Below are 23900 nucleotides of genomic sequence, written 5' to 3' on the forward strand. Positions count from 1 at the left end.
CAAAATAATGTGACTGCTATTACTAGCTGTTATTCCCCCTGGAAAGATGGGTCAGGGCCTGGCAGCTGTGGGAGGCGTACTTTCCCAGGAGGAGTTGTGCAGAGCTTATGGAGTGGTAGTGGGGCCTCCAGACTTCAGCCTGCTTCAGTATGTTTCTCATTGGATGGATCTAGTCCCAGTTAAATTGGGAAAACTTAGATAGGAGAGCAGACTTCCCATGAGCTGTTCTATTTATTGTTCCTGGAGAAGGCATTTCCCCCCTCCAAGGATTAATTAGTCTCCCAAATATCAGAAATAACAAAAAATTACCCACTGAATGTTCTACCTTAATTAGCCAATGAGTTAATCTTACCAGAATATCTAACCATTTATTCTTAAAGTTTTATTTTATTTTTCCAACTTAAGAAGCAATACATGCTTTTTTTAATTTTAAAAATAAGGAAAAGTACAAAGAAGGGAAATACAAAGAAGAACTCATTTCCTATGGTCCTATTAGCAAAGATGATCATTTTTAGCATTGCAGAGGATCTCTAGTCAATGTATATGCATGTATTTTTTAATTAATTATTTTACACTGATCAGAATCCACTATACTTATTGAATCAGAAACTGGTTCACAGAGCTGCTTCTATGCATCAGGTTGAGGTTACCCTCAGTTCCATGTCCCTCTCAGGAGGTACAGGGATACAGCGGGACCACAGTGCAAGGCCAGAGTGGTTCTCCTTACAGACAGTTTGCATTTAAGTTTCTTTCCCCAAACTGCCCTTGGGAAGAAGTGCTCTGTAGGTGTGTGTGGATCAGATTATATTTCATGCTGCATGATGAACCTAACACACATGGTACCTTCTAACAGGCTGGTATCTTCTGGGCTCCAGGCCATGGTATTCAGCTGTCTCCTGATGATGTATCCCAGAAATGGGTTGACAGTGTTGTCCCTTGAAGACAGAAAGCTGTGCCTGCAGGTTCCTGCCTCAGCAGAGTCAGCAGACCCATCTTTCAGCACCTCCTGGTAGATGGAGTTATTAGATAAGTTCCAGAGAATACCCAAAGAACCCAGAGTCATGCTCCTAGGCAGGGCTTCCCAGTTTGCAAAAGTGGTCTGTCCGTCCCTTCATTTGCTGATCCAGCAGTGGGAAATGACAAAAGCCACCCTCTCAGATTTCCCACTGACTAGTTGTTCTGGGTGTTGAGGTGAAGCTGCATTTTGCAGTCAGAAGCTGGATAATTAAGTGACATTCTTCTTCACTCTCCCCAGAAGTGGTACAGAAGGAGGCACAGGGACATTGTTGGTGTCTGAGTTCACAGGCAGCAGCTGTACCCCAGCCCCTGAAAACTGATGAGAAACAGGCAGAACTGGCCTTGTAGCCTGTGCTTCCATTCCATGTACCCCATTCCCTAAACACACAATACCTTGGGACGCCTGGGTGGCTCAGTTGGTTAAGCGGCTGCCTTCGGCTCAGGTCGTGATCCCAGAGTCCTGGGATAGAGCCCCACATGGGGCTCCCTGCTCAGTGGGGAGTCTGCTTCTCCGTCTCACTCTGCCCCTCCTCCAGCTCATTCTCTCTCTCTCTCAAATAAATAAGTAAAATCTTTAAAAAAATAAATTAACACATAATACAAAGGTGGTAGCCACCTCATCTACTGTACCCCCATAGCAGTGGTGGAGGGAGGCTTTGGAGCCTTGAGTACCAAAGAACACATCTAAACCTGCCTCCTCTGACAGGTGGACCAGGATTCAACTGGCCTGTGCAGTTCTGTGGGACTGGACTTGGAAATGAACTCTCTAGGCTTTGGTATTGCTTGAATCAGGGGAGTACATTGAGCTCCCAAGAAGCCATGAATAGCGGTTGAATTGGATGGCAAACCAATGGTTCCAAGACATGTAGGGTTTTGCTGTAAGGCTAGACACCTAAGGCCTGAAGGAGACAGGAGGCGGAGGAGGAGCTCAAAAGGGGACAGGGACCAGTCCAGCACAATTAACTACAATAGGTAACACTGCGTGCTTTTAGGCACTGGTCGTGGCTCTGGGCAGAGGTAGATAGCAATATTTAAAGGGAAAAGACAGATACAAGCTTTGGGTTTTCTTTGCCACCTTGATTTCTTTTCTTTTTGTCTATCTTGGATTTGTCTTTGCCTATCCTTTTTTAACTTGTGTCACTTTATTTTAGGGATTTTTAAAATAAATAGTAAGTCATCAAATTATTTGTAAAAATGGATCATCTGTTACTTTTAATAAGGAGATTTTTTTTTTATTATGGAGATTTAAAAATCATTTCTGAGTTGTTTTTCTTTTCCAGAACTATAGAGGAGAGTCTTATTACTGACAACCTTTTTGTATTACCTTATTATTTTCATACTATTGTTTTCTCATATCTATTTAGTTGTGTCTGTGTCAGAATGTGCTATTTGCTATGAAGAAATGCTTTGTTTTATCTTCTACAAAGATGTAGATGATAGATTTAGTTTTGAATTTGGCTACCACTTATTCAACATTGTGCAATGTTTTTAAGCCTGTGTTTATCTAAGTTTTAAAAACAAAACCACTTATTTGTGCCCATGGAAATCACATAGTTTAGCACTTTCTTAACTCTTGCCCTTCCCTTTAATTCTTTGGTATTTCGTTCTGGAATAATGAACCCTGCATTCTGTGGGTGAATTACAGGATTTAGGATTATATTCCAACTCACTAACCCTCCTTTCAACCATAACCAACCTAGGGTTTATCCCAAGATTTTCATCATGTAGGGTAAGCCTATATATTGAGTTGCTTAAAGATGTTTTCCTGTTCCTAGCAGTGTTTTTCAATTCTTTGCTCTGGGCCCCCTTTAAATGTTTTGTTTTTTTTTTTTTGTTTTTTTTTTCTGATCAAGGTGTTGAGATTGAGTGGTTAGGTGAACTCCTTCTGATTCTGCTTTATGGAGGATATTTATCGTCAGTTTTCAGAGCTGTTATATATCCTGCCCCTCCCCTCATTTGGGAATGTTTATTGGCATTTTAAAGGGAACTTAGAGGAAGAATTGCTTGACACTTTCTATCACTCTGCCCTCTATCAAGAAGCCAATTGTGCCTTGGGAAATAATATTTATTCTCCACCCTGATGTCTGTGAGCTTGGTAATACTGTAATGGGCACTATGATGGGGAGGGGGGAGAGCAGCAAAGTAAATAAAAATGCATTTTATTTCTTTGTAACCTCTGCAATTCCCTTGGACCATTCTTAGAAGTGTATCTTCAAGGAGGAGTAGCTTCCTTTCCTCATTCTTCCCTGTCTCACTGTAGGTTTTTGCTGGCATTTTCATGGCAGAAATGTGCCTAAAAATTATTGCACTTGATCCCTACAACTACTTTCGCCGAGGCTGGAACATTTTTGACAGCATTGTTGCTCTTCTGAGTTTTGCAGATGTGATGAACAGTACAGTTGCAGGGAGAAAAAAAAGCCTGCTGTTTTTCCGTCCCTTAAGAGTGGTAAGGCACTTACTGTTTTATTTTACTGAATACCTTAGCTGTCAGGATTGACAAGAGTCTTGACTGAGTTCAGTGGCTATTTTGCATCAAACTTTAATTCATCTTACCTTAATCTGAGAATCAAAACTGCACTCCTCCTCCCACCCAGGTTTTGCATACTCTTGGGAGTCCCAGGAGGTCTCCTCCCAGCTGAACCCCTGCCTCCCCCATCCCAAGATGACCCCTTAGGCAACCTGACTCAACATGGTATCTTCTGGTGTCAGGATTCTTCTCCTTGCTTAGTGTAGCCCCCTCCCATGATCTCTTCCCCATCACTCACCCCTGAGCTCTGAGCCAGGCACCCTCACATCTGGGCTTGCCAAGGGGGTGAAGACTGCAGAGTCCGGGAGGGGCCCGGGCACTGCTGGCAGGTGCTGTCTCAATAGGTTCCTCCTCACTGCTTCCAGTGCCGCATTCCTGTCCTGTCGTCTTTGCCCTCCACCCACTGACCATGGAGGCATTCTGGTGACCTTTGCAGAGGCACTTGAGAGGATCTGACCTGAAGGAGCACTCAAAGACGAGGAAAGTACTATCTTCAAGGAGTTTGCCATCTAGAGATGAGACAAGACAGGGCCAGAAATGAGGCAAAGTAGAGTGTGTGACAAACCCCATGAGAGGTATAGATAGAAAGCTACAGAGAAACCACATCCGACAGGGGGATTGGGAAGCCATAAAAGATGACCTTTGGTGTCCTTTCAGAGATTTACTTTTTCTTTTGGCAGGGATAAGATTTCTAAGACTACAGAGTAAAACATTTGTTTCAGTTACCTAAACATACATTTTATACTTGGGATATGTTAGGCAATCACGCTGCTCAAAGTCAGACATTATTACGTTGCTCTCCTAAAGTTTCATTGGCGCTCAGGTGAGCAAAATTACATTTGCCTCATGATTGTTTAGGCTTCTTGCAGCCATGCTCTGAGGGGAGGAACTCTGTGGCCTTGTCTGTGTGTAACAGAACCGTGATTTCTCCCTGAGGTGCCCCAAGCTCACTTCTGAGGACACAGTGCCGTTCCTTCTCTTGGGCCATAAGTCTTACTGACCTGCAGTATTTCCCCCAAAGAGTTGATACTTAACACCATTGTACTTTGGAGTGAAACCATTGGTTTACGCTGGAAGCTAATATAAGAAATAACCTATGAAACTAGTTGTTGTGCTGTCTCACATAGGGTCTGTAAAATTCCATGGAAAAAACTTCTTTTTGAAGAAAGTATGTGTGTGTGTTTTGAGTAGCTGATTGCTTTTTCTCTCCTGGGTATAAAACACTATATTCCTCTTATCATTGTTAGAAAGTTCAGATTCAAACTTGTGACCTGAATTATATAATGCAGGAGTTAGCAATTTTTTTCTATAAAAGGTCAGATGATAAATATTTGCAGTCTTACAAGCTGTATGGTCTCTGTTGAAATCACTTAACTCTGCTGTTGTAGCACGGAAGTAGCCATAGACATTTGAGAACAAATGGGTGTGGCTGTGTTCCAATAGAACTTTATTTACGGATGCAAAAATTTGAACTTCATACAATTTTCACGTGTGATGAAATACCCTTCTTTCGATTATTTTTCAACCATTTAAAAATGTAAAACATTCTTACACCTCAGGACATACAAAAACAGGCAATGGGCTGGATTTGGCCCTTGGGCCATAGTTTTTTGACCCTTGGTATATTATATAGGATTCCAAAACATTCACTTTATGCAATAAACATGTATGCTTAATTCCATCATCATGATTCCAAAGTCTTTATCATTTAACAAAAATTAGAACAAAATATTTCCATTTTTAAAACAAAAAAGTAGATATAGTTATTATCATGGGCCAGGGAGTTGATGACTATGTTTAGGATGGATTTGACTTTGAAAAGATTTTTGAAAATCATAAATGCTGTGGTTTGGGAGCATGTCATTTACTATATAGCTGAGCAGATGGAATTTGTCTTTAACTGGCTTTTCTTCCACTTTTGCTTATTGTCTGTTTTTACAGCTGAGAGTCTTCAAGTTAGCCAAATCCTGGCCAACTTTAAACACACTGATAAAAATAATTGGCCACTCCGTTGGAGCCCTGGGAAACCTGACCGTGGTCCTGGCTATTGTGGTCTTTATTTTCTCAGTGGTTGGCATGCAGGTCTTTGGCTCTAAATTCAATTCTATAAAGAGCAATAAAACATCCTGTGGCCCTACAGCCCCATGTTTACGACGGTGGCACATGGGGGATTTCTACCATTCCTTTCTGGTGGTATTCCGCATCCTCTGTGGGGAATGGATTGAAAACATGTGGGAATGTATGCAAGAAACAAATCAAGCACTGTGCATTGTCGTCTTTCTGTCAATCATGGTGATAGGAAAACTTGTGGTGAGTGTCTTAGATTTTTTTTTAAATATATGGACTGCACAAATGTATTAGCTTCTTTTGCAACACTTCACTGGTAATTATTATTCTAAATATAATATACATTTAATGTTTTATGATATTAAAAATCTGCATTTGAATTTGACTTGAGGGAATTATAAAAAGCATGAAACAAAACATCCTTGTCACATAGTGCTCATATTAACTGATGACCCAATATCTATTTTATACCAGGTGATTATTCTAAGATAATTGTATTCTCTTTGTTGGTGAATGGTTGAGGTAGGGGTTTGTGACTTAATTTGGTCAGTAAGTTGTAAAGGGGCATCTAGTGAGAAGGTTTCTTGTTCTTAAAAGAGAAAAGAAGGGATGAGCTAAAAAAAAAATGGTCCTTTTATTTTCTCTGGGCCTTTTTATGACCATGATTCCTGGTAGAACTGCAAACATTATGCAAGCATGAGAAGAACTAGCCTAAGACAAAGCCAGCACTGAGGAAGGTAGAGGAAAAAGGGGGAACAGACCAATCTTCATGTCATAATTGGTCCTTCTGTTTTATTTTCAAACTTCTTAAGTTACATTTTCTTATTGTGTAAGTTGCTTTGAGTCTGTCACTTGCAGCTGGAAACATAGATATTATTAGCTAATTGGGTACCCAGTAAGGGTATGAAAAGACAGAAGACACACAGGATACCTGAGCACAAGGTCTTAAGAATCAAGTTGGGGCTATCGTGCAAATATACTGAACCATCCACATGCACACAATGGCTTTATCCTATGTGCCTGATCAGCAATGTTAGATAGATAGTAAGTGGTACAAAAGTTCAGAAGAGCAGAATATAACCAATGGGAGTGGGAAGAAAATGTTAACAAAGGATGCGTGGAAGATACAGTACTTGAGAAGGGCACTAAAGAGGCAAGGAGGACTTGGCAAACAGAGGAAAGCTTGAGCAGAGGTCCACAGCTGGAATTCTTGTGGTGAAGCTGTGGGAGAGTGACTAGACCCATTCACACTCATAAGACACTCCTCTCCGAAGCTGTATATTTTTGAGCTGGTGACAGCCACAAACAAAGGAGTTTGAAGAGATGAAGATGATGAATTGGAGGGTGTGTAAATGTAAGCAAAAAAACCCAAGTAGGAAGCTGATGAGATGATCTGAATTTAAAGTGATCCATGCTTCAACAGAAGAGCTGCAGATTCTATCCAAACCCCTCCAGTTCAGCTCCAATATTTTGTTGTGGTTCGGGCAATAGCACCTAAAGAGCCTGCACAAAGCACATCATCTCTCAAACTGTGCCAAGAGGGGAGGACTCCATGGCAGTATTAGACATCAGACCCATATCCCATTCCAGCAAAGCCAAGCTCACTATTCAACTGATCCTTAAGGAATACACATTTTTTATTTTGCCAGTGGTCACACAGTTCTGTTTTACCCTGGCCAGAGTTTACAACATGTGTTGCTTGTATGTAGACAAACTGGTCTTGGCTCTTGGCACTCTTTCACTTCAGTTTTTCTTTCATCTTATCTTGCTGCCTTCCTCGATCTTGTCTCCTTTTATTCATTTTATAAATGAACTTTCTGAGGAGACCGAAGGACATAGTATCTCATGTGACTTAGTTTTGGGTCTTGGGGAAAATTTGTTCTGGAAACCTACTGTATCTTTCCCTCTGCTAAACTTTCCATTCTCCTTGTGTGTTCCCCCTCCACCCCACCCCAGGTACTCAACCTCTTCATTGCCTTGCTGCTCAATTCCTTTAGCAATGAGGAGAGAGATGGAAACTTGGATGGAGAGTCCAAAAAAACCAAAGTCCAGTTAGCCCTGGATCGGTTCCGCCGGGCTTTTTGCTTTGTAATACATACTCTTCAGCATTTTTGTCACAAGTGGTGCAGGAGTCAAAACTTACCAAGGCAAAAAGGGGTGACAGGAGGCCCTGCTGCCAAAAGCAAAGACATCATTCCACTGGTCACAGAGATGAAAAAGGGCCCAGAGATGAGGGAGCAGCATGACCGGACTTGGTTGGCCCCACTTGCAGAGGAAGAGGATGGTTTTGAATCTCCTGGTGAAAATAATGCACAGCGTGTCACACAACCTGAGGCTGGAAAACAGGTATGAAGGTTCATACATAGACATGGAGGTCATACGAAGCTAGAGCTACCACGAGATACTGGCTGCCTGCCCTGTTCTGAGCACCACGCAGGGAAAATAAGGGTATAAAATGTGGAGGCTGCCCTTCAGTACTCACGTGCATCTCCCAGTGCTGGTTCTAATCATGGTCCTGCACATATGGAGGTGGGAGAGGCAGAGGAGTTCAGAGGGGAGCGAGATCAGAGTGGGCTGGGGCAACAGGGGAATCAAGTGACTTTGAGCCCTAGAAGAAGTATAAAGTTTAGACTAGCTGAAAGGCGAGGAAAGTGAACGGAGCAGCACAGAAAAGGAGACAGTGATGGGAACAAACTCAGCTCTGAAGGGACCAGTGGATGAGGAGTGGTGGGAGGTGAGGGCTGTCAGGGAGTGGCGGTGTGATAGACACCCCAAATTAACAACTACAGACTTCATTCTGTCTGTATACTCCTGCGTTTTCTACAATGGTTGTAACATATTGCATTCCCCCAGCAATAATTTTAATCATTCTAATGGGTTTGTGGTGGTGCCTTGTTGTGGTTTCAAGTTTTATTTCACTGATAAATAATGATGTTGCCTAATGTATCTTCCTTGGTCCATTGCCCATTTTTATTGAGAGATTTCTTATGATTGAGGTGTAAGAGTTTACTACATATTTTGATACATGTCCTTTGGTATGTGCACTGCACATATTTTCTAACTGTGGCTTATCTTTTACTTTCTTAATGGTATCTTAACGAGCAGAACTTTTTAATTTTGGTGAAGTATAATTTATCAGTATTATTCCTATGGTTCATGTGTTTTGTTTCCATTCTAAGAAATCTTTGTATAATCCAAAACTGCAAAGGTTTTCTCTGAGAATTTTATAGGTTTACCTCTCAGGATCAAGTCCATGATCCATTTCAATTTAATTCAATGAGTTGTGTCATTTTTTCCCTTGTATATATAGCTAAGTGATTCTAGTATTATATATTGAAAAGACTGTTCTTATGCCACTGAATCAACTTGATATCTTTGTCAGAATCAAATTAGCTATATCTATATCTATCTATATTATTTATCTATATCTATCATCTATATCTATCTATCTATCATCTTTCTATCATCTATCTATCTATCGGGACTTTTTCTGGATTCTTAATTCTGTTTCATTGATCTGTATATCTATTTTATACCAATACCACACTGTCTTGATTACTGTAGCTTTATAATAAGTTTTGAAAGCATGTTGTATAATTTTGTTCTTTATCAAACTTGTTTTGGCTATTTTAGGCCCTTTACATTTCTTTATGCATTTTAGAATCAGTGTGTTCCTTTCCATAAAAAAGATTGTTAGGATTTTGTTTCATGTTGCACTGACAATTTTGTAAATAATTGGTATCTTCACAACATTGAGTCTTCTGATTCATAAACACGTATTTTTCTCCACCTATTTAGATCTTCTTTAATTTTTCTTAGCAGTGTTTTGTAGTTTTCAGTGTATAAATGTTGACATATTTGGTTACATTTATCCCTAAGAAGTTAATATTTTTATGGTATTGTAAATGTAATTTTTAAATTTTCAGTTTCCAAATGTTCATTATTAGTACATAGAAATGAATGGGCTTTTGTATTTTGACTTTGTATCCTGCAATGTTGGTAAACCGACTTATTAATTCCAATAGCTTTTTTGTAGATTCCTTAGAATTTTCTACACACGTAATTATTTCATCTGTAAATAAAAACAGCTTTTTTTTTTAAATTTGTATGGGTTTTTTTTTTTTCTTACATTGGTTAGGACCTTTCATATAATGTTGAATAGGAATCATGAGAGTGTATTCCTTGCCTTGCTCTTTATCTTAGGAGGAAACATAAAACCTTTCCCCATTAAGTAAGAACTTAGTTGAGGAAGTTCCCTTTATTCCCAGTTTGCTAGGAAGTTTCTTTTTCTTTTTTTTTATATTTTTTTTTTAATAATTTTTTTTTTAAGATTATATTATTTGACAGAGAGAGAGACAGCGAGAGAGGGAACACAAGCAGGGGGAATGGGAGAGGGAGAAGCAGGCTTCCCATGGAGCAGGGAGCCCGATGTGGGACTCCATCCCAGGACCCTGGGATCATGACCTGAGGCGGAGGCAGACGCTTAACGACTGAGCCACCCAGGCACCCCAGGACGTTTTATTTTTCTTCTAAATTATGAATATATATTGATTTTTCTGAAATGCATCTCCTAAATTTATTGGGATAATCATATCATTTATTTTGAATGTTAAATCACTTATGCATTCCTTGGATTATCCCTATTTGGTCATGGTATATTATCCTTTTATATATATTTGGATCCAACTTGCTAATATTTCATTAAAGATTTCGCACCCCTAGGTTTTTCCCTTATAATGTGTCTGCCTTGTTTTGGTATCAGGTTAATATGGGCCTCATTAAATGAGTGGAGCATTCCTCCTCTTCTATTTCTATTTTTTTATCCCTAGCTTTATGAGATATAATTGACATATAACATTGTATAAGTTTAAGGTATACAACGCGTTGATTTGATATTTTTATATATTACAATATGATTACCACCATAGCATTAGCTAACACCTCCAGCATGTCACATAATTATTTCTTCATTGTGGTAAGAATATTTAAGGTTTACTCTCTTAGCAACTTTCAACTATATAACACAGTATTATTAGCTATATCACAATGCTGTACATTATATCCTATGAATTTACTCTTCTTACTGAAAGTTTGTACTTTTTGACCAACATCTCCCTACTCCCCCCACCCCCCAGCCCCTGTTAACTACCATTCTACTCTCTGTCCCTGCAAATTTGGCTTTTTCAGATTTCACACATAAGTATATCACACTGTATTTGTCTTTCTCTGACTTGTTTCACTTGACCACAATGTCCTCAGGGTCCATCCAAATATTATCAATTATGATTGACCTAAAATATTGTATGGAAAATTCTCAGTAATTATTGTTTCAAATATTTGTTCAGTTCTTTTTTCTCTTCTCCTTCTGGTATTCCAGGTCTTGAGTATTCTATTCTGTTTCTTTTTATCCATACTTTTTTCTCTTTGTTTTCAGTTTTGGAGGTTTCTATTGAGATAGCCTCAAGCAGAGATTCTTTCCTGTCTACTAATAAGCCCATCAATGGCATTCTTCATTTCTGTTACAATGTGTTAGATCTCTAGCATTTTTTTGTCCTTTCTTAGAATTTCTATCTCTCTGCTCACATTGCCTTTGTGTTCTCACATGCTGTCTACTTTATCCATTAGAGCCATGAATTTTTTTTTTTTTTTAAGATTTTATTTATTTATTTGACACAGAGAGAGAGACACAGCGAGAGAGGGAATACAAGCGGGGGATTGGGAGAGGGAGAAGCAGTCTTCCTGCAGAGCAGGGAGCCTGATGCGGGGCTCAGTCACAGGACCCTGGATCATGACCTGAGCCGAAGGCAGATGCTTAACGACTGAGCCACCCAGGCGCCCCAGAGCCATGAGTATTTTAATCATAGTTATTTTAAATTCCTGGTCTGACATTTTCAACAACTTTTATCGTATTCAATGTGGTTCTGACGCTTGCTCTGTCTCTTCAAACTATATTTTTTGCCTTTTAGTATGCCTTCTAATTTTTTCTTTAGAGTCAGACATGATGTACTGGGTAGATGGAAATGCTCTAAATAGGTCTTTATTAATGTGTTGGTGAGGTGTGAGGGGAATGAAGAAGCCCTGTGGTCCTATGAGTAGGTCTCAGGTTTTTAGTGAGCCTGTGCTTCTGGAGTGTGAACAGTGCTTGTCAGTATGGCTAGTGTGAACTGGAGTTGGAGATCTGCCTCCCTCCAGGTAGAAATCTAGAGCTGGCTAGAATTGGGTATTTCCCACCCCACAGGTCAGTCAGGTCCTGATAAAACCCCACCAGGTTAGGCTCTGGTTAATTAGTTTCTCTTGAGAGAAGGCCTTGTGAAGAACAGAATGTGTGTGCATGTTTCAAAATGGTAAGAAAGTGGGGATTTTCCTCCCATACTCATGGTGAGAACCTGGTAAAACTCCAAGAGGTAAAACTCACAAAAGTGTGGGGGCCCCTGTTGACTGGGTCCCCCCAAGCTTTTATCTCTTAGACTTGTCCACACTGAGCCTCCAGGAGTTTGTCAATTATAGTTCAGGTTTCCTTACTCTGGAATTGGTTCCCACAGAGGTTTTTGCTCCTGGGTTTCTGCTTTGCTAAGTTGTAATTCTCTGTATCAGCCTGTCTTTCTCTCCAACTTGGAGGGGCAGCAGTTTGCCCTGGACCTCACTTCTCTTATGGCTCTAAGAAGAGTTATTGGTTTTCCAGTTTGTTTAGCTTTGTACATGTTGGGATGGAGTGGAGACCTCCAGGCTTCTTACATGTCAGACCAGAAACTGGAAGTTTCCGTGGGAAGTTTTTAAATTACAAATTCAATCTGTTTACTTGTTATAGGGATTACAGGGCTATTCGGATTTTCTCTTTCTTCTTGAGTCTGTTTTGGCAGTTTTTGTATTTCTAGGAATAGGTCCATTTTACTGAAGCTGTCTAATTTGTTGACATACAGTTGTTCATAGTATTTCTTTAGAATTCTTTTGATTTTCTGCAAGATTGATAGCAATATTCCCTCTTTCCTGATTTTAGTAATTTGATCTTTCATTTTCTCTTGGTCAGTCCTGTTAAAGTTTTGTCAATTTTGTTGCTCTTTTAAAATAATCGGCTTTTGATTTTGTTGATCCTATTATTTTATTAATCTCTGCTCATATACTTACTGTATCCTTATTTCTGCTTGTTCTGAGTTTCATTTTCTCTTCCTCTCCTAGTGCCTTAACATGGAAGGTTAGGTTATTGATTTGAGACTTTTTTTTATTGTAGATATTTATAGCTATAAATTTCCCTCTAAGTACTACTTTATCTACATGCCTCCAACAAATTTTGGCATATTGTATTTTTATTTCCATTTATCTTAAAGTCTTTTCTAATTTCTTTTGTGATTTATTCTTTGACTTGTTGGTCATTTAAGAATGTTTTGTTTAATTTCCACCTATTTGTGAGTTCTTCAAATATCTTTTTGTACTTCTAATTTTATTTTATTATGATCAGACAACACACTTTGTACAGTTTCAATCCATGTATGTGTATTCTGCTGTTTGGAGTTGAGGGTTCTGTAGGTGTCTTTTAGTTTAATTGATAGATAATGTTCAAGCCTTCTATTTGTATCTTCTACTTAGTTGTTACATTCATTTTTGAAAATGCATTATTGAAGCCTCCAACTATTATTGTTGAATTGTCTATTTCTCCTTTCAATTCTGTCAGTTTTTGCTTCATATATTTTGTGGCTCTTATGTTATGTGCATATATGTTTATAAATGTTATCTTTCTGATATATGATGTTTTTGTCATTGTGAAATGTCCCTCTTTATTTCTAGTACATTTTTTTGTTTCAAAGTCTATTTTGTCTGGGACATCTGGGTGGCTCAGTTGGTTAAGCATCCAACTCTTGATTTCGGCTCAGGTCATGACCTCTGGGTCATGAGATTGAGCCCTGTCTCAGGATCTGCCCTGGGCATGGAGCCTGCTTAAGATTCCTGCACTCGTGTGCTCTCTCTCTCTCTAAAAAACAAAAAAAACAAAGAAGAAAACACAAAGTCTATTTTTTCTGACATTAATATAGTCACTCCAGCTTTCTTATGGTTTCTGCTTGTATGATAGCTTCTTCCATTCTTTTACTTTCAAACTGTTTGTATCTTTGAATCTAAAATGTGTTTCCTATAGACAGTACATAATTGGATCCTGTTTTCTTATCCAGCCTGACAGTTTCTGCCTTTTTGTTAGATTGTTTAACCCATTCACTTTTAATATTATTATTGATCTAGTTTATCTATTTCTAGTATTTTACTTTTTGTTTTTATTCCTCTTTTCTTCTTTTATTGCCTTACTTTGCATTATTTGAATATTTTCTAATGTAACATCTTAATTCCTTTAATGATTTTTCACAATATTTTTTTAGTTATTTTCTTATTAATTGCTCTAGGGGCTGCCACATACATCTAACTTACCAGAATTGATGTCTGGTAAGTTAACGTAATTCTAGTGAGATATAGAAACATTACTCATGTATAGCTCTATTCCCTCTACCACATTTTTGTACTATTCTTTATTATACGTATTATATCCATATATGTTAAGAAGCCAACAATACATTTTTATCATTGCTTCATATAATTATATGTTTACTAATGAAGCTTAGAAAAGAAAGAAAGTATATATTTATAGAGTTTATTTTATTAATCTTCTTATTTACCATTTCCAGCTTTCTTCATTTGTTTCTGTGAATCTGAGGTATCTTCAGGTGTCATTTCCTTACTACAACTTTGCTCCCATTCACCTCTTTGGTGCTGTTATTACCACATATATTTTATTTTTATATGTTACATGTCCAGTAATACATTAATTTTAAACTGTTTTAGACAACTTCTTTTGAAGTCAGCTTTAGAGAAGAAAGGAAAATAAATATGAATTTTTCTCATCTTTTATAATTACAGACTTACCTTTACCTGTGCTCTTTGCTCTTTTGTGTGGACTTTTATTACTATTTAGGATCACTTACTTTCAGCCTGAAGGATCTTCTTCAGTATTTTTTGTAAGGTGGGTCAGCTAGCAAAGGATTTTCCGTTTTTGTTTATGTGCAATTTTATTTCACCTTCATTTTTGAAAAATAGTTTTGCTGGATAATAAAATCTTGGTTCACATTTGTTTTTTAATTTCAGCACTCATGGTATCTCATTCCACTGCTTTCTAGTCTCCATTGTTGGGGTACCTGACTGGCTCAGTTGGTAGAGTACGTGGTTTGTAATCTCAGGGTCATGAGTTCAAGTCCCACATTGGGCACAGAGCCTACAAAAAAAGAAGAAGAAGAAGAAGAAGTCAGCTATTAATTTTCTTGGGATCCCCTTGTATGCAATGAGCAACTTTGTTCTTGTTACTTTCAATATTTCCTCTGTCTTTGGCTTTCAGCATTTTTACTATGATATATCTAGGTTTGGATCCCTTTGTGTTTATCCTACTTTGAGTTTTATGAGCTTCTTAGAGGTGTGGATTAATACTTTCAGTCAAAATTGGGAAGTTTTCAGCCATTACTCTGCTCTCCTTTCTCTTTTCTTTCTGGTTGATATGCTTCATGGTGTTCTACATTCCTTTGAGCTTCCTTTAAGTTTTCATTCTTCCTTCTTTCCTGTGCTCTTTGGATTGCATAATCTTTCCTGATCCCTCTTCAAGTTCACTGATTATTTCTTCTGCCAGTTCAGATATGTTGTTGCTCCACCTAGTGAATTTTTCATTTCAATTATCACACATTTCAACTCTAGAATTTTTATTTGTTTTTTAAATAACTTCTATCTCTACACTGATACTCTGTATTTGATTATACATTGTTATCATAGCATCCTTTATTTATTAAATATATTTTTTAATTCTTTGAACATATTTATAATGACTGCTTTGCATTGTTTCTTAACTCTGGCATCCAGGCCTCTCACAGGCAGTTTATGTTGCCTGCTTTCTTCCTATGTGTGGGTCATACTTCCCTGGGTTTTTCCCATGTTTTATCATTTTTGTTTAAAATTGGGCATTTTAAGTAATATATTGTAGCAGATCTGGAACTGATTCCCTTTTCTCCTCTCTGGGGCTTGTTTGGTGACTTGGCTAGACTATTCTAGTGAAGTCTATTCCCCTACCTCCCCTCACCATACACACACAAAGGTGAAGTCTTTGGTGTCACTCCTCAGAGGGCACACCCTTGGGTTTGCAGACAGTCACTGCAGGATCACAGTTACTTTAGCAGGGCTCTCTTTGACTATCTTTCCATGCTCTCTCTGTTAATCTGTCTGCTTTATTTGGTATCACACCCAGATTTGGGGCTGAACTAATTGCTGGCTAATTGCTCTATTGTCTTTGACAATACCACAGGGCATTAATTCCTCCACAGTCTGATCTAATTAATTTCAGGGAGGGATACTTATAAGGCCAGTCTCTGAGATTTGTTCTGACCCCAGGGAGATTCTTCTTAGCTGTCTCTTTCCATGGTTCTCTGTAGTGAACTTGCTGACCTGTGGTTTAATTTGTTGCTTTTAATGAAGAAGAGCTACTAGTCTTTTCTTATTTGCTTACCATCAAAGTCTCCATTGTTTTCAAGAATACCCTTAGGCTTGAGCCCCCTCCCCGCCCCCCACACACATTGTTCCAGATAAAGTCAGTTCTTTTGGGGAGAGCTTCAGAGTTCTTGTTTCTTATGGAATGCCTTCTACCATAGGCAAAATCTCTTAGCTACTGATTCAAGTACTTGTAGGGGCAGTAGCCTCTCATCTTCTCAGCTTCCTTCTTTCTGCATGGAACCTCTTCCTTATAAACTAGCTGGGGTGAGGGTGGTCAAGACCCCAGTATTCTCAAGCTGCTGAATCTGGAATAGAGTCTCTGTCCTATGAGTAGAGGCTGGATGGAAAAACAGAACCCAATTTCTTGGCCATATTCATGAGGAATGTAGCCTCTTCAACTTAGAGTTGGAGAGGACAAGAAAAGTTGGTGATTTACACCTCCTGATACATATGTACATATGTACATATCATAAGATACATATCTCTTGATTGGGGGCTGAGGGTAAAGGGAGCCCCATCTTCTTGATCACAGCTGCCTAGAGTAGGGCTTCCAGATTTTTTTTGAATACATTTCTTCATTTGCTGTATGCCTTAGGACAATTTCCAGAGACTTTAAATGATTTTTTAAAAATATTTTTCACCACTTATGCTTATTTCTCTGGAGATCATGTCCATGGAGCTTCCTTTAAGTTGCCCTCCAGGAAGTGAAATTCTATATATCTTTTTCATTAAATCCTAAACTTATTCATTTTAACGGCACTTTCAGATTATTATACTAATTTCATTTTTCTTTCTCAAGTAAATTCACCTCCTAGTAGTTAATTTTTAGGGCTACTGATTTTGTTTGTCTCCTCCTATATTTTGGAGTGTTAGTTTAAATTTCTCTTTAGTGAGAAGATCTGTCACTCTCTTTGCAGTCTAGATTCTATGATGTCTTTAATAGACCTTCCTAGGGCAGCCACTACAGAACCAAGTTTTACATTGACAATTTAGGATTCTTGTTTAATAGTGATACTAGGTGTATTTCAGATCCAGTGGGTACCTTTACTCAGATCCTATTTCTGAGGCTGTACTTCCTCCTGCCTCCATGCAGCTGTGTATAATTATAATTCCAAACATTGGCCACAACTTGTTTTGGCTTTCTCTCTTAAGTGCAAGAACTTCAGCCCAGTCCATAGTTTCAAGCCTTGAACATAGCTGTTTCCCTTCCTCACATGGGGCATTTTTAGTCATCATTACCTGCTACATGCTTTAAATTGTCACTACTTCATATTTCTGTTCTGTGTCTGGTCCACAGCTATATTTACTTGTTTCTTGTGTGTGTGTGTGTTTGTCTGTGTTTGTAATATATCAATGCATGTGTTCAAATGGGAGAAGTGTTCTTAAATTATGACCTTATAGTGTCAGAGTCACAGGAACACTCACATAGATTTTAGGATGAAACCCTCAGCTAAGGCATGACTTTGCACATCTTTCTTGGATATACCTGCAGGTCATCAGACAAAATTTATTTTTTATTTTTATATAGTAATACATTTTTATTTTTCTCTTTATGCCCTTTTCTATTTCACTAAGCCAACCCTCTATACCCCAAAGAATCAAAAAATTATTTTCCAAATTATTCTTCTAACATTTTAACTCATGTATTTTTATATCAGTATATCAAATTGTTATGGATTTTATTTTTACTATATTCTGGCATTATATTATATTTTCAGGGATAACTAATTATACCACTTATTAAATAATTTATTATTTAGCCATTGAAGTGAAAGGATACAGTAAGTTTCACCTCTGAATTATTTGGTGAATTTTGTACCAAAACCATATTGTTTGATCATATGACTTTTGAGTAAGTTTCATTACCTGTTTCCTATAGTAGCTTTCCCAGAATTATTTTATGTTGAGTTTCTCCAGGAGCAGTTTTAAAAAGTAAAAAGAAAAAAAGTAATAATGTCACAATTCAAACTTGTTTTATCTCAAGTGAAATGCCCAGGAGAATAGTAATTCTACTCTGGGCTTTTTGGTGTCAGGCCTTTGAACTCCATCAGGTGACCAAGAAGTCCATAAGCCCAGGAGCTCAAAGTGTGGAAATTGATGTGTTCTCTGAAGATGACATATGTTTGTCAGAAAAGGATCCCCAAAAGGTAATTTTCCCAGGGTGTTCCAGAAGGAACATGTAGCTTATCCATACACATTTTCCAACATAGCCATTATGGCTATCGAGATTAAAATATCAGGATTAATGCAGCGCAAACTGCCAGAATCGGATCTTAAGCAAAGGCCAGGGTTTCTTAAACTCTCCACTATGACATTTGGGGCATGATAATTCCTCCTTGTGCTGGGCTGTTCTGTTTGTTGTAGGATGTTTAGCAGCATCCATGGCATCTACCCACCAGATGTCAATAGTATCCCCCAGTTGTGAAATTAAAAGTGTCTTTAGACGTTGTCAGCATGTCTCCTGGAGGGCAAAATCAATGAGAACCACTAGTCTAGACCTATTATTCCAGGAATTGAAAGAGCTAAAAATTAGTCTCAGTAAAATAGCCTTCACCACATCACCCAGCCTCCCTATTTGGAGTTAGGTAGTATCAGAGATATGATTTGTAGGGAGGAAAAGGTTGAGATACTATGTCTTTATATACTTCACCTTTTTTAAGCCAGGGGAGAGCAGTTAGAGAATTCTCTCCTGAAGTCAGAGCTAGTCAGAGCATTTTAAAAAGCACCCAATAAGAGGGACACTTTCTAGATACACCTATACCTAGAATCTTTTGCCTAGCTAGCTTCATTCCTAAAAAGTCATACACGAAGATATTAGGTGCTACCATTGTGAGAGTCATTCTTGGTAAATGATTCCCCTTTTCCTTTGTTCTGTTGTGTAGAAGTGTGATACTACCAGTGTGCTCTCAGAATGTAGCACCGTCGATCCACAGGATCCCTTTGGGTGGGTGCCTGAAATGATTCCCAAAAAAGAACCAGAGAGATGTTTTCCCAAAGGTAAGTGGCAGTATTCCTGCATCCAGTTCACAGAATATTGGATGAGATTCTGTTATTCTTTGAAGCTCTGTGATTTTGATAGATACTTTCTTTCTACTTCTACTGGAGACAGAAGTGAAGAGAGAGCATCCATAGATTCTTGGGGCCATTATCAGATCCAGGTAAAGGAGATTTCAGGAAATTCTTGATTTAGGTGGACTCAACTAACACAGCCCAACAACCAGGGTAGAAACTCTAGAAAACTTCCCTCTAGAAAACTTTTCCCACTGGGCCAATATGTCTACCACTTTCTATAGTCCCCAGTACATCCATTGTTAAGATGTAGTTGAGGTGGTAGACCAAGGGAAGCTGACCATAAGTCCAGGGTTGAATGGGGCCCTGCCAGATCCTCAACACATCCCTCAAGATTTTTCTGTGGAAGAAGGATAATATTGTAGTTAGGAGCTTTGGCTCTGGAGCCAGACTGCCTGAGCTCAATTCTGGCCTCTTCATTTACTAGCTGTATGACTTGATCAATTTACTTAGCTTCTCTAGTGCCTCCTTTATAAAATGGCCATAATAATATCTACTGCAAAGGATTATTGTTGGTCTTAAATGAGTGAATGTAAATCACCTAGAAGAATATCTGGTACATAATAAGCAATCAATAAATGCAGTCTTTCCTGATTCCTTGAGTGGATATAGTGGTTCCTTCTTATGTGCCTTTATTATTTCCTATATTCATTGTGGGAAATTTATTTGTATCTGTCTCTCTTGTGAGGTCCTTAAAAACATAGGCAGTGACTTAATCAATATTGTATCTCTAGTGTAAGAATGGACTCTTGCCCAGATTGTGGGCTCAACAAATTTAGATGGCTAGATAGATAGATAGAGACTTAAATGAATGAATCTAAAATTAAAAATTTCTTCATAAGTTTGACACTAGTCTGGTCTCAGAATGGACACCAAGAATGAGTTTCAAACTTTTTGCAGGTTATTTGACAACCCCCAAACTGCCCATGGGGTCAGAGGTCAGTCTAGGGATAGATTACTGTTAATTATCCTGACTTACATTTGGACTAGTGCTTGAGGTGTGTACAGGATGTCAACAATGAAGTTGGAGAAGAAAGGTTGGTTTCTAAAAGAAGGGAGGAATGGCATAAAAGATAGAAAAAAAGCCTTTTAGGGAGATTAACCTATTGATGTTCTGAATGATGGAGGAGGGCAGGGGAAGACTGAGGAGACCTCACAGTAGCTTAGGAAGATGATGAGGAAAGGAGTGGAATGTTAAAATCACCATGAAATTAACCTCCATGGAACTTGGAGGATGGATGGAGGAGACAAGGTAGAAGGGTGATGTGATTCATGCTGAAGGCTGGTGTGTGTTGAGGTCAAATGCTTAGCTATGTGTACCTTGACAATTGATCAGATTGTGTGGTTTGGGCGGTTCACAGAGCCTATGCCCATCTTTACCTCATTCCCCTCAGTCCTTAGGACACTGTTTACTGTTGCCAAAAGAAATTGCTGCGTGACAAACAGCCATGAAGCCTCAGTGGCACACAATAATAAACATGCGTCTACATGACTCCACTCATCCAGGCTGGTTATTTCTGCTGATTTGGGCTGGCTTTATTCATATGAGTGGTAATGACTGGGAGTCGACCAATCTGGTCTGGGCTTAACTGGGCCCCTTGGCTTACCTGGGCCCCTTGGCTCTGTACCACATGTTCATCCTTCTCCTGAAACCAGTGGGCTGGCCCAAATATTCCTTTCTTTATGGAGATGGTGCCAGAGAGCAAGGGGAAACATGCAAGGCCTCTCAAGGCTGAAGCTCAGAACTGGTGTGTGTGATTCCCACTCTGCTCTATTGGCCAAATCAAGTCATATGGCTGAGCCCAGATTCAGGGGTTGGAAAATGACTCCACCTCTTCAGTGGGAAGAATTGCAGAGGTAAGGGAGGTGCATAAAGGGAGGGTGAAGAGTTAGGGTTATTAATACAGCTCATTACAGACACTAAGAATAATGCTACTGCTCATTCCTTGCAGGCCTGGGTCACTGCTTCCCATGCTGTGCCATGGACAAGAGAAAGTCCCCCTGGATCATTTGGTGGAACCTGCGAAAAACTTGCTACCAAATAGTGAAACACAGCTTGTTTGAGAGCTTTATTATCTTTGTGATTCTGCTGAGCAGTGGGGCACTGGTAAATTATCACAGTCTTGTGGGGACATTGGGCATCAGGTGGCCAGGCTACATTCTGACATGGGGCTGTGAATATGGGGAGACCAGGCAGAAGTGGAATCTTTGCTGCTGGTTCCCCTTGAGGGCAGGATTTTGCACAACTTCTGGAGTCCTGCTCCAACTGGGAAGTCCCAAGCCAAAGACACTTTACTTATGGGGAAGCATGATATAAATCAGCACTTTAAAGTGGCTACTGGAGTCTGGCCCTGAGCTCCATGCCTGTCCCTCATTCTTGGAGAATTTCTAGACATTTTCACTGTATCCTACATGTTTCTTCCTCTAGACAGCAATGTTCCTACCTCTCTTTTCTGGAAAACCATAATGCTGCTTTCCTAAAGGTAGAACATTAGGAGGAGGAGCCTACAGGGACCAGATTTGGATATATAATAAGTTGTCTTGGTATTGTCCATCAGTCATGGTCCTTTGAGAGGAGAAACAAACAGATACTGCTTTATTCACAGAGCAGATCCTTCCAGATTGAAGTGTAGTGGTCCCAGTGAGGTTTGGAAATAACTCTAAATCCACGCCTCCATAGCTTATAGTCGTAAACTCCTTCGTGCTCTCTCTCCTCACCTTTTGGTCCTTCTTGCCTCCCTTACTTGAGTGATAGCATCTTCTCTCTTATCACCTACATGTGTCTCTCTTTTTTCCTCCCTCCCCTTCTATCTTGTATTTTCCCTTAAAATAGCCATAATATAGAACTAAACTCTCTTACTATTTGTTGTATAAGTGAATGGAGTCTTAGGTTCCCCATTATTGATTTAGAATCACAGAGCATTTCACAGCAAGTCACCAGCAATTAGAAGCGACAAGGAAATGTCTTGCTTCTTCACCGTTGCCTCCCTGGTTAGTGCTGTACATTTGTGTGATCTCTAGGTGAAAGGAGATGAGCACACACTGGGGCCCATCAGAACCTATGATCAGCACACATCTCCATTTATCTACTTACTGCAGTGTAAATTATTTCTCAAGCAAAAAAAAAAAAGTAAATTTCTCTAAACCATGCCAGAGAACTCTCCTAATTAATTTTTATTGATCCTTGGTCTAGGATTCCCTGTAGCCTTCTGGTGCTTACATTTTCACTGGATGTTTACTCTAATTCAAGTAATAGGATTCTTTAATTTATTCCACAAATGATAATTGGTGTCTACCAAGCCCTGTGCTAGTCACTGGGAAAGCATGGTGTTATCAGAAGGTCAGGGACACATGATACCATCCTCCTAGTTCTCATCCGCCTTCTGATGAGGCAAGTGTAGGTTGGGCAGAGGAAGACTGAGCACACAATGCAGAGTGAGAAGGACTCAGGTCCTATTTCACTTTACATATTTGTAGACAAATGGAGATAAGAAACATCTAGTCCCTTGCCACTGTATGTGGTATGTGGATCAGCAGTCTCAGTATCACTTGGAAGCTTGTTAGAAATGTAGTCTTGGGCCCACCCCAGACCCGCTGAATCAGAACCTAAGTGCTTTGGGACTCATTAGAGTTTGGGAAGCTCTGATCTGAGCAACTGGGTAATAATGAGAGCTTTCTGGACAAGGAAATGGTCTCATTATAATGTGGGAGCCTCCAAAGTTCAGTTGCCGATATTGACCTATTCTTCAATTGAACGAAGTCAGATCTGCTGAACCAGGTTGTTGCTCATCTTCCAAAATGAGAGAGGATATGAGCTTCTAATACCATTCAGATTTGTCTCTCTTCAAGAGGCACAAAGACAAGTCCTTGACTTCCAGGAGCGTGGAGTCTATTAGGGAAGACAGATGGGGTTCAAGCAATTATAGACCAGGGCCATAGTGATACACTCAGAGAAGCAGTGGATGACATGGGTCCATGCAGAACAGGCACCTAATTGCCTTTGAGGAAGAAGGACAGTTTCCAAAGAAAATATCAACTGAAATGAGACTTTAATAATGATGAGGAGCCGGCAGGGGACAGGAGGAGATGGAGAGCCTTCTCCAATCAAAAGCCCACTTAGGAGTTGGAAGTCAGACTGTTTTATTCTTTTGCATTCTTTTTTCCCCCAGGGCCATGGGGCTATGGGATTACCTTAGCACTCAACAGCAGGACCTATTTCTTTCTTGTCTTCAGTGTTTGCCTAAATGTCTTGACAGGTTCAGTACCAGGGACCCTTATCTTCTTCTTTTTTTTTTTTTTCTTCATTCTCAGTAACTCTGTAAAGGCCAAAAGGACAGCTTCTACCTGAGTTATATAGACCCCAAAGAATCACATACAAACTTCAGATGAGGGGGATGTTTGGATGTAGCATGAAAAACGGTCTCTCCAGAAGCTAGGATGTCTCACTTTCATGATCACACCCAACGAATGTTTAATATTCAAAGTAATTTACACTGGAAGCTCTAGCCCAGAGCTTCCCCAAGTTTTGCATGTCTTGGTACACAAAAAATGGGCACATACATTGGAAGCACTGGGGTAAGTCGTAAGGCTGTTTGTTATAGATCGTTGGCCTCAGGGTTGGCAAAATCTAGAGTGTAGACCAAGGTGTTTGGAGCTAGGGTGTTATGAGCAATGGAGAGCCACTGAATAGAGCCACTAAGGTAACTAGGAGGAT

The 23900-nt window shown here is 39.3% G+C and overlaps 1 protein-coding gene across 1 annotated transcript in view; it reads left to right on the forward strand.

Annotated features, from left to right (window-relative positions):
* The window catches only part of SCN11A (sodium voltage-gated channel alpha subunit 11), a 90137-nt gene that overhangs the window by 38817 nt on the left and 27420 nt on the right, over positions 1-23900 (forward strand). The window contains exons 14-19 of the mRNA XM_078073458.1: positions 3278-3463; positions 5486-5854; positions 7568-7957; positions 18151-18264; positions 19000-19114; positions 21139-21293. Of these exons, the coding sequence (XP_077929584.1) occupies positions 3278-3463; positions 5486-5854; positions 7568-7957; positions 18151-18264; positions 19000-19114; positions 21139-21293 (1329 nt within the window). The remainder of the gene's footprint in view (positions 1-3277; positions 3464-5485; positions 5855-7567; positions 7958-18150; positions 18265-18999; positions 19115-21138; positions 21294-23900) is intronic.

Source organism: Halichoerus grypus, chromosome 1 (genome assembly GCF_964656455.1).
Source record: "Halichoerus grypus chromosome 1, mHalGry1.hap1.1, whole genome shotgun sequence".
Lineage (NCBI taxonomy): Eukaryota > Metazoa > Chordata > Mammalia > Carnivora > Phocidae > Halichoerus > Halichoerus grypus.